The following is a 16,098-nucleotide window of genomic DNA, read 5'->3' as shown; positions in this document are numbered from 1 at the left end:
ACCAGGTTAGAGAGGTGAAAAAAAAATAGCAGGCTGCATTGAGGACCTGACAATTATCAGTTTTCCTGCCACTAGGATTTCTCAGAGGCACATTCTGGTGGGGGGTGAGAGGAGGGGTGGGCAGCCAGGCACTTCAACCACCTCAGCCTGAAGTGTTACTTTTCAGGACCAACCTTTTCCTGGGCTATTAACCTTCTGTTTAAACTTTAAATTGCACATGTGCTATCTGGCACTACCCAAGCTTTACAGCGTTTTTGAAAGTGCTACATCATTTCCTTGCAGCTTCTCAACTAAGGAAACATTGTATTGGAGCTTTGATTAACCCTCACTGTCAGTGAAGATACAGATTAGAACTCGAGTAGCCTGAATTGCGCTTACAAGGGTTTTGTTGATGCCTTTTTATAGAGAGTATGTTGACATTTTGTACAGATGGAAAAATCTGGATTTCTTTCTCCCACTTGCTGCTCTCCTCCGCACGTACACACAGTCTCCCATGTATATATTTACCAGCTGTAGGAGGATCAGATCATCACAATTACAAGAGGGGAGTTTTAGACACCAGTGGTTTAGATTTGTATGTTTATTTCTCACTCCCAATCAAATCAGCACAGAGCTACATCTGTAATTAGTTGCGACAGCAAACAATTCCATTTGCATATGTAAAAACTTAATTTGTGCTATACTAATTATCATCCATTCTTAGGCCAGAATCACAAAGGTATTTAGATGCCCAACTTATGTTTTTTTGACTTCTTCTTAGGTACATTCTGTGATTTTAGCTGCCAATATCTTTAAGAACACAATTTGGTATCAGTATTGTAAAATGTACTAAAAAAGGAAGATGCATGGAATGCATAACTTGTATTTCAGTTGTCTCTGCATTTGATTTGGGACACAGTATTGAAGGCTGGGGTTTTTGGTTTGGTTTGGGGTTTTTTGTAAGAGCAGTTCTGGCCTTTGCTGTACTTTTGGCAGAGGTCCCTTTCTCCTGCTCTAAGTCATGGTCATTACCTGCACACATACACATCTTTATTTCACTGTGGTATTTCTTTTTTTCACATTTCAAGCTACCTCCTCCCATTTCTGCTTTAGATTTTCATCTGTTTCAGAACCTCTATTCCCTGTGCATTTTGTTCAACTGCCTTAATAAGACAAGAATCAAGAGGAAATCAACAGGTGTGTATTTCCTATATTCCAGAAGCTCCAGCCAAACCATGTCTGGACTTTGACACTTGATTGCTCTGATTAAATCATAATTATAGACAGCAGGGAAAGAATAGAAAGTTTAGTTACCAATTTCTGTCTTTCATGCTTGACCTGAAACCTGCTGAAGTCAGTGGGAGTCCCCAAAGTCTCCTTCCAAAATCCCTCAGAGGCACAAAACTGCCCATTAAACCAGTGGCAGTTGTTTTGTCTCAGCCTTTGTAGTTTCTTCACTGAGCCAAAAGGCAGACTGGAACGCCAGGCAACAGGTTTTACTTACAGTTTTAGAAAGTTTTATGATAGAAACAGGAGGCTTCTAATAATAAATTACAAACTTAAAGATAATTATTAAATTCAGAGCAGATTTTTTTTTCCATGTCTTGTTAATTTACTTGCAAATAATTTCAGCTTTCTGGATTTAACACTGTGAGGAATTCACCAAATGTTTAAACAAACAAATATCATATCCATACATCAGTTTGGCATTCCACTGTTCCATCTGGCCTCTGCTTTTGGTTGATAGGAAAAACAAACCTGATTTGTTGAGACACTAATGAATATCTGCTTATGGCTGTTACTTACTGGAATTATATCGAACTGATAATTCTGTAATTAACTTCTCTTTCTGTTTCTAAAAGTATTCCTTAATCACTGTATCTCAAAAAAATTCTTATTGAGATAAAAATTAATTGGAAATCATATCACACCCATTCAGCTTATCATTTTTAATGAGAGATACACCTGCTAAAGACAAAAATAATTTTGATACATTTTATTTTTTTCAAGGTATGCTCATGCATTAAATTGGAGCAAACATGAAGATAATTAATCTGTATTGTGAATTTGTATTGCCAACTGTTTAGCTCTTCATAAGTTAATTAAAGCAGTTTCAACTTTCTAGTTTTAGTGTATTTTAAATAGTGGCAAATTTTAAAAAAATTAGGAGGATGCTAATTAGTTTGTGACCATGGTTACATGCCTGGTTCATTGCAAGCCATTGAGAAAATAACTTCTGATTTTTCTACGTTGCTATTTAGGCAGTATTTATTGCACATGTTGCACAAATAGAATCTTAGAGCAACTGACCATGAGATATATAAATATAAGTAGGTTGTTTTACCAGAAATAGAAGAACTCCAACTGGTTTAGATCTTCAAAATATTTTTAGAGACTCCTTTGAACAACTTTTGAAAGTGCATGCATGTTATATGACAGTTATAAAGATGCAAATTTCTGAAAAATAATTTTATACTGAAAACATGAATATTGCTCTACTACAAATGAGAGGCTCAATAACTGAGAGAAGTTGCATGCTTAAAGATCTCCTTTTAGTGCTTGCATCCTTGAGGTCAAACATCCACACTGCATTTTGCTACACCCTGGAAATGTAATTTTGAGCTCTAAGTAGTGATCTGCTCTGCTGACAGGAAAGTTTTGATGCTGCTTTAAGGTGCAATCACTCTAAAACTGGAAAACCAGGATGATTCTCCCTTGCTATAAAGCAGGAGGTACTGCCAGTCTGTGGAGTGATAGAAGCTGTAAAATCCATGAAAACCTCACAAAAACCTGTCTGCTCAGCATACCTGCTGCAGAGCCCCCATGTACCACAGGAATTTGCTCTGCAGGCAGGATTTCTAGTTGTACTGCAAGCTGTACAGGTGGGTGTGTACATATTGTCTGTGTCATGATTGCTGCTGAGTTGCCTGAATGGGGCTCCTGCCAAATAAGCAAATTTCATTCAACACAGTCTGGTTTTCATATTTAGGGTAAAAAAATGTCAAGGGCAATGTTTCCTCCAGTTACCTTTTCAGTTTCACCTGGAACCTCTAAGCTCTTGTCGCTCCTGTGCAGGCACAGAACGCTGGGCTGGGTGCACAAGCTGAACTCCCAGCGTACAAAGGCTCAGCAGTGCCACTGCCTGAGCCTGACAGAAATCCACAGGGGGGTCTCCACTGACATTTCTGAACCATTATTCCTGTTGGACTCCAGCAGGCTCTAACCGTCGATTCAGAGCCCAGGCAGTTTTCAAAGTCTGTCTTTGTATATTTATAACATGCAACTGACTATTCTTTGTCTACCTGTTTCTAGAAATCTGAGAAGTGCAAAGGTCCTTGACACCAAAAACAGGTGCTGAGCACACTCCAGGTAAGTCTACACCACTGAAAGTGTACTCTCTTACAGACCATGCCAAAGCTGGGCTGAACAATGAACTCATTACAAAGGGAAATGCTTGAATGGCCATGGCCTGGGTTGCTCCATCACTCAGAGTTTGGGGTTGTCTCCTCATTTTCTCCATCATATTTATGGTTATATCTGCAGATATCTTGTTTTCCTCACAGTAGGGCTATTAACTAGCTAGCAGTTATTCTGTGCTGAAGGTCCCTTCATCAGTCTTGAGCTGAAATAATATCTTGGATATTGGACAGTCTCTTTGCTGCTTCATAAATTAGCAAGTCTAGGCAGCAGGACTGCTTTTGGCAGAATTTTCCATAAGTATAACACAGCTGGAAGTACAACTCTTCATGTTCATTCTCATTACTACTATTAGCTTCCTCTTCTTAGCCTAAAGGACATATTTAGTTGAATATTTCACTCCTCTTTGCAACAGGCTAAAATTTATCTTCAAAGATGCCCAAAATTTACAGAGAATAATACTTTGACATGTATGATCTTGGAGACTCTAATCTTTTTGTCAGTGATAAAATGTGGCTCGGGGCTCTGGGCACAAAATTCTTCCTTGCAATGAGATTTTCTTGTAAGCTTCACCAGTGATATTGCATACTTGGAAACATTTGAGAAGCAGCTTGACCTTGTTGCATTCAAGCTGTGCTCACTGGATTTGGATGAAAATCTGCTTAGTGTTTCATATACCCCCTTTGAAGTTCTGTCATGCCTGTTTGGGGTTGTTCGGGGGCAATATCACTGCGAGTTTGACGCTGGGTCCAAAGCTGGTGTGGTGCAAATTCATCATCTTTTTACTGTGGGAGCTAAAGGCTGCAGGATGGATTTTGTGAGCTGCCTTTTAGCACGCAGGGACCTGAGCTGTCAGAAGATGTACACCGGGCGTGCTCAGACACGTCTGGTTTCAGAGTATCTGGAGTGTTCCTCCTCCAGCAGGGTGAGATGTTGACTTGTATCCATCCCTTTCTCCTGCAGGATCAGGACACTCCTGCCCACCCTGTGTTTACTCAGCAGATGGGATCAGGCACTACTCATCCAGGCAGTTCCTAAATCAATGGAACAGAGGATTAACAGCATATGGAGCATGCCCCATCCTCAGGCCTGGCATCTCCTGAGCAGTGTGTATATCTGGCTTTATTCCAAACTCTTCCATTTATCATTATTCCTGTCTGAACTATGGTGGCTGCTATTCTCTTTTATCAAAAGCATTTCCTATTGGGCAACTGAAGCAAAACAAGCAAAGAATGAAAAGAAAAGCAGAAAACTTCCACCACTGAAAATGCAATTGATTTTATTCAAATAAGAAAATGTCTGTAAGAAGAATCCACTGTTGTAGGTGGTTGTGCTTTTACAGTGATTTTTGGCTGCTGTTTTAAGTCCAGAAGTTATAACACAATGGAAGTCTACTCATAATGCCTAATTTCTTGTACACTCTGTGTGTGTGTGTGTATCTGCATATGAGGCTGGGGAAATGCTTACACAAGCAGAGTTCATGCTTCAAACAACTTTTTTTTAGCTCTTGTATTTGCTAAGCAACACCAATTAACTCTTACTCAAAATACCATTCCCTCAAATAAAACTGCCGCTATTTGCAGTTGTGCCACACTGCTCAGGACACTGCTCTTGCCACAAAACTCTTCCAGGAAAGGCTCCTGTTTGCACTGCATCCATGCAGGTGCATATTCCATGTCAACCTGTGTCTAATCACTCTTAATGTCTAGAAATTTCCATCTGGTGTTAATGGTGTTTCCCCACCATGGTAGCCAGCAACCTAAGAGCACACCTGGTCTCATACAGATCAGGAAGACTCTAAATCAAAATCTTGGCAGCTGTTTGGTACATAGTAAGTGTTGTGCCTCCTTTATCTTCTTTTGTAGTAAAACAGGGGGACGTGAAATGAAACTAAAATATAAATTTGCCCTTCCAGTGTCTTCCCCAAGTCTGCTACACCAGTGATATCCCTGCTGGCTTTGAACTGAGCTTCTGAGACCAGAGTCTTTGATATGATCCTTGCCCTCTCAGTCATGCTGCTTCCTAGAGGAGTCCGTGTCCCTGATCTGCTGACAGCCAGATTGCTATTTTTTCTTCAGCTCTGTACTGAGGGGAGAAGTGACATTATGCTGTTTGCAGTGGGTTTTCTCCCACACCCACCTCCCCTTTTAAAATTAATTATTAAATGCGATGCCAGGGACAAATTATCCTTGGGAGCTGAAAAACTGCGATCCTTCTAATAGGCTTGGATTATTTCCAGCTGGTTTTAAGCACCTTTCTCCATTAGCTGGAGAGGTGATTAGCATGAAGAGCCTCCTGAGTGAAGTGTCTTTTTAGCATCCAAAGTTAGCTCTGGGGAGCAGGGCGCCTGCCCTGGCGCCAGGCCCATGGCAGCAGCTCGGCTGTGCCCTCAGCCCATTGCCTTCTGCCGAGGGAATCGCCCGTATTCCCTGTTCCAGGAGAGCCAGGATGTGTCACCTGTGGGCTGTGCCAGGGGACCCTGGGCAGGGACAGGGCAAGGAACCGGGATTAGGAGCACTGCGGAGCTGAGCCCCAGCCCTGCACTGCTGTGCTGGCTCACGCTCTCTCCTTTAGTCACAGAATCACGGAACCAACTGGGCTGGAAAAGATTTCTGGGATTATCGAGTCCAACCTGTGGCCCAACACCAGCTTGTCAATTAGACCACGGAACCAAGTGCCACATCCAAACTTTCTGCAAACACCACCAGGAACAGCAACTCCAGTACCTCCCTGGACAGTTCGTTTCGATGTCTCATCATCATTTGAACGAAAAAATTCTGTCCAGTGTCCAACCTACACCTCCCCTGGAACAGTTTGAGGCCGTTTCCCCTTGTCCTGCGGCTGGTTCCCAGGGAGCAGAGCCTGACCGCGCCCGGCCGCACCCTCCTGTCAGAGAGCTGCAGAGAGTGACAATGTGCCCCCTGAGCCTCCTTTCCTCAGCTGAGCTCCTGCAGCTGCCTCAGCCGCTCCTCACTGCACTGTGCCCCAGCCCCTTCCCCAGCTCCGTTAGCTTTCCCTGGACTCCACAGCCGTTACTCGGGGCCGACACGGCAGGGCGGGCCGAGCCCTGACCGAGAGCCGCCCGTGCTGCTCCAGGGCCGCTCCCTCGGAAGCGAACACGCTCCAGGCAGCGCCCGGAGAACGCGGCGGTGCCGCCACTGCGCCTCCTCGAGCGGCGCCGCGACACCCCCGGTTCGGGCCGTGACACCGCCGGTTCGGGTATGTGACACCGCCGGTTCGGGTATGTGACACCGCCGGTTCGGGTATGTGGCACCGCCGGTTCGGGCCCCTGACACCGCCGGTGTCACCCGCTCTGGGCACTCCGGGCCGGGGCCGGCAGGGGCGCAGCGCCCCCTCCCGGCAGCGCCGCCGCGGGCGCTTCCCGCACGGGCCGCTGCTGCCGAAGCGGGGAGGATTCCCGTGAGGAAACTCTGTGTAATTTGCGCCATGTGTTTTAACTGTTCTCTCTTTCATTACTGTCTGTTTATAAACTAGAGACAGGCCCACCAACAGGGCGGGCAGCGCCGGCGCCGCTCAGCGCGATCCTCCGGCCCGCCGGGGGCGCTGCGGCCGCCCGGTCCCGCCCCGTCGCCGTTGCCCGAGCTGCGGTTCCCGTTCCGGGCGAGGCGGCGGCGGCGTTGGCGCCGGGATGGATCGGGAGCTGCTCCGGCAGGCGCTGAACCACCACGGCCCGGCGCTGCTGTCGCTGCTCCGCGCCGAGCAGCACGACAACCCCGACTTCCGCGGGCTGCTGCCGCCGCCCGGGGCCGCCCCGGAGCCGCCTCGCGGGGCCCCGCCGGCCTCCTGGTGAGGGGCGCCGGGGCAGCGGCCGGGCGGGCTGTGAGGGGCCGCGGGGCGCGACTCACCGCGTTCTCCTTCCCCCAGGAAAGAGAGGGCGAGCATCGACACCGAGATAAAGCGCTTCATCGCCAAGAAGGCGGATCTGCTGTTCGCGCACTCGTGGAAACCCAACGGGCCGATCGAGGACAGCATCGAGGAGAATGAGGGTGTGTGAGTTGGGAGCGGTCACTCTGTAAGGACAGCACTTGAATTTGCGGTACCTTTAAAAAGAGGCTGGAAATTTTTCCTGTTGATTTTTATAGGCTATGCGTAAGCTTCCTGTTAGCACAGGAAATAATATTTTCACGTGTTTTGCTGTCGTCAAATGTTTTGTGATGTGGGGGTGCAGCTCGGCCGTTTGTAACTGGCTGTGCCTGTTTGCAGAGTGTTACGCTGTCATGCCACCCCTGGAGAGGTTCCTGGAGGTGCCCAGGGAGGAGAGGAGGGAGCTGTTCTTCCGCGACATCGAGCGGGGCGATATCGTCATTGGGAGGATTACATCTATCCGTGAATTTGGCTTTTTCATGGTGTTGATTTGTCTGGGAAGTGGTGTCATACGGGAAATTGCAGATTTGGAAATCACTGTAAGATACAGCTTTGGTCAATAGTTCGTTTTTGACATTTATTTGTTGCCTCTTGCACCTCTTAATGGAGTGGAATGTGTAAAGGTGAAACAGCTTTGGGATGATGGGTAGTGCCTGACTTTGTGGGCAGCTTGTGATACTTTGCTCAGCTAGTGAACATGTCTTTCACAGCAGTGACCCTCATTATTGGGTTGAAAAGTTCATTTGTGGATGCATGAATTTTTACTTGAGCCAAGCCATATTTTAAGAATTGTAGTTCTGATGTGCATTAAGCTTAAAGTAATCTTTTTTGGCTTGTTCTTGGGGAGGAAAAAAAACAAAAAACCCACCTCTGCCCAACATAAATGTCTTCATTTATGGCATTCCTGCTGTGTTCTGTTGCAGGCCCTGTGTCCTGTGAGGGATGTGCCTCCTCAAAGCAACCATGGAGATCCTCTGTCATATTATCAAACTGGAGACCTTATCCGAGGTGAGTAGCTGCAGAAGTTGTCAGGAATGGGTTTGCCTGAGGTTTGAGCCATTTCTGTGAATTTATCCCTCCCTGTATTGTTTCTGCAGCTGTGCTCAAGGACGTTGACCGTTACCATGAGAAGCTGGCGGTGTCGCTTTACAGCTCAGCTCTTCCACCCAAGCTCTCCAGTACAAAGCTGGGTGTGATCACCTCTGATGACTTTCCACTGCATTATAAGTAAGGATGTGCCGTTTGGCTGCACTGGCTGGGTGCAGTCAGGGTGTCTGAAGAGCATCTCTGACAGGCTGGCTGTCCCTTGAACTCCTCAGTGGGCTTTCTGATTTAATTGGCTGATCACATCCTCCTTGTTGTTCCTCTCTTTAGCATACTTGTGTCTGGATAGGTAGGTGTGGTTGGCTTTTTAGCTTCTTTCCAAAAATATAAGGAAAGCAAAAGGCAGGGTGAGACATCTGTTGCTTTTGGACTGTGTTAACAAATGAATACAGAAACCCCAACGTCTTGGGAGACTGGAATGTTAATTCTTAGCATTTTCAAATTCCCATTAGAAGATGGGGACACAGCTGTCTGTCATATTTGTCATGTTTTTGTATGGCCTGGCAACAGGGGGTAGGTGCCCAAATAGGTTTCAGAAGCTCACTTGGGGTAAAGGACACAAGGGTCAGTAAATAGCAGGAAAACACGTGCCTGTAGAAGAGAGCAGTTTGTGAGCAGTAATACAGGTACCATATGGGCATTTTTATTCTAAACATAAGTGTGATGAAATAGGGCACAGAGCCTGAGGTCTCCTTTGTGTACATTGGTGCTGTTTTGAAGGCGAAGCCTGGAAGTTGCCAACACAGGAGAGACATTTGAAGAGGTTTTGCATCGTTCCCCAGGATTTGCTAATCCATCATTAGTTGAATATTTAGCAGAAAAACTGGGACTAAGTGAGTCAAATCCACCGTCTTTGCTGAGAAGTCTTCAAATGTAAGTGATTTTTACATTGTTCCTCTCCTGTAGCTCTGTGGAGATTATTCTAATCCATTGAAACAGACTCGTGAGTGGGAGTCCTAGACCACTTAAACCTTTTACATTTTGACTTGCATGACTGCAGCGTACACGTCCTTAAATATTTAAAAGCAAACTCCTCTAGAGTAAGAAATTTGCATTTGAAATCCTATTGCTCTGAATAAGCAAGACACCTTACCACACACAATGTTTGATATCAGATACTTACAGAATTTATTGTGTAGCTGCTGTCAGCATCTGTGGATTGAAATGCAGGATGTTTAGGTTTTAATGTCTTCTGACAGATGTTTATTTTACTAATAGATTTGACCCCTTTTTTAAAATAGGAGTCAAATATATGCAATGATTGATGCTGTGACCCCTATATATATTAGGCTCAAAGCAGGTGTGGACTTTGTTTTTACTGCAGTTGTACTGGTTCAGTTTAGCACTTCTAGAATGGGTTGGGAAAAACTGGTTTCAGAAATATGAAAGAACAGACCTGAGTGAGGGAGAGCAGCAAGACATGGACAAATAATATTTCAGCTTATTTGCACTCCACTGCATATTGTAAGCTTAACTTTGTAGACTCAGACAGCCAACTTGATGTTTTTATTTGTTTGTTCCTTAAAGTAAAAATTTCAGTGAAGAAGATTTTGCCCCTGCCTTGAGGAAAAAGCAGTCTGCATCTTGGGCCTTGAAATGGTATGTGATACTTCTTGTCAAAGCTTGTTAGATTGGGTTGCAGATTATATTTCTGCAAAGAAAACACACATTGAAACAATTTTTCCACTGCATGTATAGCAGTGTAACCAGGATCTTATTGAAAATAAACCTGTCTGCCAAGTGGGAGTGTGACAGATAAAGTCCTGAGATTCAATTCCAAAATGTGTGTCAGGTTTAAGGGAGTTGTTCTTAGAATACTTTTAATATCCTGACCCATTCTAGAGTTAAGAGCAAGATTTGTGATAACACCAAGCACATAATTTTGTTTTATAATTGAGTGTTGAATGACCTCATACTTGCCTAGTCATTTAAGCCTCAGACTGCAGATGGAACAAGTGCACTTGCTGTCTTTGGAAAGTTAAATGGAGCAGCAGCCTTGGATATTTACTTTTGCTTTTACACTGTCCAGTGCATTTGCAATGTTAATTGCAGAAAAGGTTGCATATAATGTTAAATTAAATTTTAATTTTTAAGAAAAGTCTGTAATGAATTGTTTTAAAAATCAACTTATATAAATTCTCTTCTAATAAGTTAATCTCTTGGAAAATGTGCAAGAAATGTTCAGGGAATATGAAATGTAAAGCCTGAGGATATTTGTGTGAGGTGAGCTGGTTTGAGCGTGTACCATCTGCCCATGCCACCTTGTGCCATTGCTCTAATGGGGATTTTTAGCTTTGGATATAATTAAGCCTGTTCAAGGTTAATGATGGTAGGTCACACATAGTTTTGTGCAGAAAATTGCTTAAACAATAATTCCATAAATAAAAACCAATGTAATATAGCAGCAGCCCTGTCTGCAGAAATGATCTCGAATGCCTTAAGATATGGGATTAAAGACAATACATTATTGTGGAATTAGGTCAGTATCACCTAACTGAAATGCCAGTGTAAAGTACACAATAACAAGGTCAGTTTTTAACCTGTCTTTTGTTTGGAATCATAATTTGTGAATAACAGAACAATCTGCATGGACTAATTGTACATACTATTTTCTAACTATTTTTTCTCCAGTGTAAAGGCTGGGGTGGATTATTTCAAGGTTGGGCGCCACGTGGAAGCCATGAATGAGTACAACAAGGCTCTGGAAATTGATCCCCAAAATGTTGAAGCTTTGGTAGCACGTGGAGCTCTGTAAGTCTGCTTGTTTCACTTTTTTCCACTTTTGTGAAAGAGAAGCATCACTGTTTCATATGCAACTTTGTTGTTCTAGGTATGCAACCAAAGGAAGTCTGAACAAAGCCATAGGGGATTTTGAAGTTGCTTTAGAAAATTGTCCTACCCATAGAAATGCAAGGAAATATCTGTGTCAGACCCTTGTGGAAAGAGGCGGGCAGTAAGTGTTGGGGTTATGAGTTTGGTTGGTTGTTAACAAGTTTTCTCATATTTTTCTTAATACCATTCTAATGAGGACACAAAATGGCATCTTTCCTTCCTGGCTATGTGTTTAAAGAAAAATAAAAGTCCTTGGAAATATCTGTCCTTGTGTAATTGGTTTACACTTTGTCCTCTGTCCCAGTTGAAATCCTGGCAAAATATTTGAGGTTTAATCCTCGATATCCTTTTTAATCCTTGATACCCTTTCACTGGTGGGATACCAGGCTTGCATAAAGTCCTGTGAATTGTTTGAATATATTCCAAAAGGTTGAGGATTGTTTGGTTATTTTTTTTAAAAAGTTTTGTAACAAAATTACATTCTGTTACTCTGCTGAAATATTGGTGACCCACTCGAATGCAAAATTTTAGTTTTGAATATTCAGGGAATAGGGTTTTTTTAAGCCCTGTGATAAGAAGACAGAGTATTTTTAAAAATGGAATTTGTACTTCAAAGAATAGTGTTACAGGTCAGAATTAGGAGTGATAAGGTCAGAAATACCATTTTGTGTTGTTAGTGAGGTGAGCTGAGGTGACAGAGGGGGTCTCAGAGGGATGCAGTGGTAGTGTCATAATGATAAAAAATACTTGCAGATGAGAAAGCCCCCAAATAAGAAATAGCTGTCAAAATCTGTGTCCTAACTGTATAAAAACTTTAACTTGAATTTTAGGTTGGAAGAGGAAGAGAAACTGCTAAATGCTGAAAGTTATTATAAAAAAGCCTTGAGCTTGGATGAGACTTTTCAGGAAGCAGAAGAGGCTTTAACAAAACTCCGTAAGCACATGCAGGTGATTCTTTACTTTCTTTTCATATGGTGCCAGTGACAATAAATGAACATCAAAAATCATATTTAAATCGTTTGAACAGGGAGGGGTGAAATTGATGGTTTGTCTTATTCTCTGCTTCCCTACTCCACAGTAGATGTTTTCTAGTGAGCATTATGGCTGTACCTACCAGAAGAAAGGTACCTCCTGGTGACCCCACTGTTTTGGGATAGTAAAGAAATGCCAGACAGTGGAGACAGGGAAAGAATATCCCATCACACAGGGTGATGAATGATATTGATTTAAAACGTTCTCTGAATACAAATGTTCAAAGTGTAGAACACTACCACAAGCCAAATAAACATTGTTACTATAGTCTGGCCAGACCCTTGGTCCATGGGGTAATTAGAGAGAGTAACACCAGGCAAAGCTGAGGCACAGGGAGCTCACATGAGAGGAAATTAAAGGTAATTTAAAGGAAAACAGGAGGTGGAGGGTGGGCGGGCAGACACTTTGAATATCTCAGCTTTCTCCTCTGTTGTCTGGTGGGTTTTTTCTCTCTTCCCTTGCACGCAGCATGTTTCCCAGGTGAGCCTGCTGGGTCTCTGTGCTAATCTGAGTTGTCATCTTTTCCTTTTAATTTACCTCCTTTGCTTGTGTTGTCTTCCAGAGTGGGTCAAAGAGTAAAATAGATCACTGAGGAACAGGCTTGTGTTGTTCTGTGCTTCTGCATGTGAGGATGTACACAGGCTGGGGTAGATGGCCTTAGTCAGCAGTTCTTCAGTTGGTGGAGCCATAATGCTGACAGGATGTGTGGAAACAAGGGGGAAGAGGAGATAGGACAATCTGATAAAACTGAGCTACACCAGAGATAAAGAGGTGTAATTTGAGCAGTACCTGCATTTGGCTGCTTTAGAAAGAGGTGTCAGTAAAATGATGAAGAATATTCTCAGCAAGTAGAAGATAAATGTTACTCCTTAGACATTCTCCTGTGGTCACTGATGCAGCAGATAAAGAATATGACAGCTGTTATTTGTTGCTGTGCATGGCCTTGGCTGCAGTGAAGGGTTTCCTTTATTATAGCTGTTAAGACAGTTGCTGAGCTTTGAAAACTATAAATCAGACTTCCTGCTCAATCTGAACAGAGTGACTCTGTAGGGCTGTAAGTGGCAGAAGGCTGATCTCTTATGGACTTGAGTAGTTTAAAGATTTTTTATCTACTTAGATGCCCTCCTGCATTTACCTGTAACTTAGTACATAAGTCTGATACTGTCCTTGCTGTGTAGAATGGCTGAAATAACTGCAGTGTGTTTTCCTGTAATTCTGATTATGTGTTTTTCTCCAATGCATTTCCCTCTGAACGGAACTGTTGTTGCTGTGCCTGCGTCTGGTGCTGCTCATCACCACCCAACCCCTGGAACTTGATTTCTTACGTAAACTATGCATCAAACTGCTCTGTGAAATTGTTACCAAACGGTTTGTATTCAAACATGGCCAACTCGAATTCATCTCCAACTGGGTTCTGCCGTGTTCCTCTTGTAAACTACAATAATGATGACACTGTCCCTCAAACTCTTCTCTCTGTTTGGGTTGTTTGGGGGTTTTGTCCTTATTTTTCTACATGTTGGTAATATTGGGGATTTTTTGCATATTCTATCTATAACTTTTGGGTTCTATGCTTCCTGGTGTGCTGGATCATGGGTACCACTGCAATGACTGGTCAAATTTATTTTTTTTAATGGAATAAAAACTGCAATATGGTCCTTAAATATAAACCTGTCACAATGGCCAATACCAAATTCCTGAATAATATTCATTTTTGGTCTGGGAATCCTGGTAAAAAATTCCTGGTGTATACATTTGGATGGGGTTGAATGGGGGTTATTACCCGTATTAACACTACTAATGTAATCTTTTTTATGATGCTTGGGTTCAAAAAAGAAATCTTTGGAAATGAGGGAGAAACAAGCTGCCAAAGAAGAGAGACAGAAAGCAAAGAAAATAGAAACAAGTGCAGAAAAATTGCGTAAGCTCTTAAAAGAAGAAAAGAGGTAACTGTTACATTCAGTGTACTGGTTATGTGGCAATAAGTGCAGATGGGACTGTGAGCAACCCATCTCAACAAACAGCAAGCTGGGGAGAACTTCTCCCTGGGTAAGCTGCTTTTCCCTCAGAATGTTTTTGTGGATAGTGTCTTTTAGTGCATAGAACCTTTAATGGAGATGTGTGTGAAGGAGAAGTTGTTTAAGGAATAATTTGCAATGTGACATATTTGCAAAGCGTAATGCCACGTGAAATTGGGAAAGAGGTCTTTTATAACAAAATGTTCAGTGGATTTAATTTGTTGATGAAGAAATGACATTTAAAATTGTCATGTCAGTCAGGCTCAGTTTCTGTTCCCACCTTACAGTCCAATCTGGGGTATGCAGACTTGCTTTCTGTGTGTAGTTTTTGCCTGACACTGAAGGTTATCTCACAGGTTAATTATTTTTTTTAGGTTGAAGAAAAAAAGGAAAGTATCAACTTCCTCCTCCTCTTCTTCTTCTTCATCCTCCTCCTCCTCCTCATCATCATCAAGCGATTCATCATCAGATGTATCAGCTTCTTCCTCCTCCTCTTCCTCTGTTCACAAGAAATGTAGGAAAAAGCGTCGGCATAGATCTGAGTCTGCTCGCAGCTCCAAAAAAAGCTCATCTAGAGCTTCTTCCCATTACAAAGATCAGAATAGGAAAGAGGAGTGGTATTCCCCTCCAGCTGATACCTCTGCTTCCTTTCTTAACCAAAGTTTTGAAGTGGAAAAGCTGCTGGAAAGGCAGGACAGCGTAGCGTGCCCAAAAATGGAGGGAAAAGAGAAAGACAGACACTGTTCTTTTTCGAGGACTTCAGGTGATGATGAAGACACTTTTGGAGGTAGGTCTGAAGATTCAAGAGATTCTTACAGTAGCTCCAGAAGTCAGCCAAGTCATAGCAAAACTGAAAAATACAGTAAACCAGAGAGATTTTTCTCCAGTTGGAGGGGTCCTTCAGGTTCGTATCATAAATCAGATTATAAACCCAGGATGCATTATCACAGGAGATTTGAAAGGGATGGAGAGTGGAGAAGGGAGCAGTTTAAGAGACATGGCTCAGGTCAAGACAGGTATTACACATCCCCAGGGTCTGACTATTATGGCAGGTCAGGGGGGAAGTACAGGTCATATTCTAGCAGCTGCTCACATGAAGGTGACAAAGGTTATGATAGTGACAGGCAGCATAGAAGTGAAAGTGAGTATAAGAATAGAAAAACAAATTATGAAGAGACTGATAAAACAAAGGAACCAGATGAAGAAGTGTCATTAAATGGTACAGAAGAAGGAGAAAGTGGTACTAAAAGAAACCTGCCTCAGAACTTAGTTAACATTTTTAATCAGATAGCTGAGTTTGAGAGGGAAAAAGGAAGTAAGCAGAAGAAACAGTGAAGTACCTGAGAGTACACTACTTGGATGAGTGTAGTTGTGTCAACTTCTAACTTAGTATCGTGTGAGGAAACACACACAGTGAGATGAAAGGCAGATTTTTTTTCTGCATTTCAGAATGTCAAAGAATTCTAAAAGATCATACGGTGGAAAGAGATGGAAGAATATCTTACCTAAAATATCAGTTATTTAAAATACAAGTTTCCTGTGCTCTTAATTTGAGGTGTTCCTGTACAATATTCTGTCTGATGGGCTGAAATCCCTTGATACCCCTGGGTGTAGTTAGCTGTGCTCACATCAAATATGCACTTTAACAACAGCTGGGCTTGGTTTTCCTTGTCCCTGGGGTACTATTGACTGTTGATATTCTTCTATCAAACTTAACTTCCAGCTATAGAAAAGGGATAACAGAATGAAGTCATGTGCCATCAATGTATATAGCCCATTTGATCATTAAATTTTCTTAATTTTTCTTAATTTTTTGTGTCTGGGTTTTTGTGAA

The 16,098-nt window shown here is 42.9% G+C and overlaps 1 protein-coding gene across 1 annotated transcript; it reads left to right on the top strand.

Annotated features, from left to right (window-relative positions):
- Nucleotides 1–6,996: 6,996 nt before the first annotated feature.
- Nucleotides 6,997–16,073, top strand: TTC14 (tetratricopeptide repeat domain 14). Its single transcript, XM_054639000.2, has 12 exons — nucleotides 6,997–7,203; nucleotides 7,282–7,403; nucleotides 7,621–7,820; nucleotides 8,205–8,289; nucleotides 8,379–8,508; nucleotides 9,106–9,258; nucleotides 9,913–9,984; nucleotides 11,017–11,136; nucleotides 11,216–11,338; nucleotides 12,048–12,165; nucleotides 14,083–14,192; nucleotides 14,639–16,073. The coding sequence occupies exons 1-12, from the start codon at nucleotides 7,046–7,048 to the stop codon at nucleotides 15,597–15,599; spliced, it is 2,352 nt and encodes a 783-aa protein (XP_054494975.2). The 5' UTR covers nucleotides 6,997–7,045; the 3' UTR covers nucleotides 15,600–16,073.
- Nucleotides 16,074–16,098: the final 25 nt, after the last annotated feature.

Source organism: Agelaius phoeniceus, chromosome 10 (genome assembly GCF_051311805.1).
Source record: "Agelaius phoeniceus isolate bAgePho1 chromosome 10, bAgePho1.hap1, whole genome shotgun sequence".
Lineage (NCBI taxonomy): Eukaryota > Metazoa > Chordata > Aves > Passeriformes > Icteridae > Agelaius > Agelaius phoeniceus.
The sequence above is the reverse complement of the archived record's forward strand: the minus strand, read 5'-3'. Positions and strand labels throughout refer to the sequence as shown.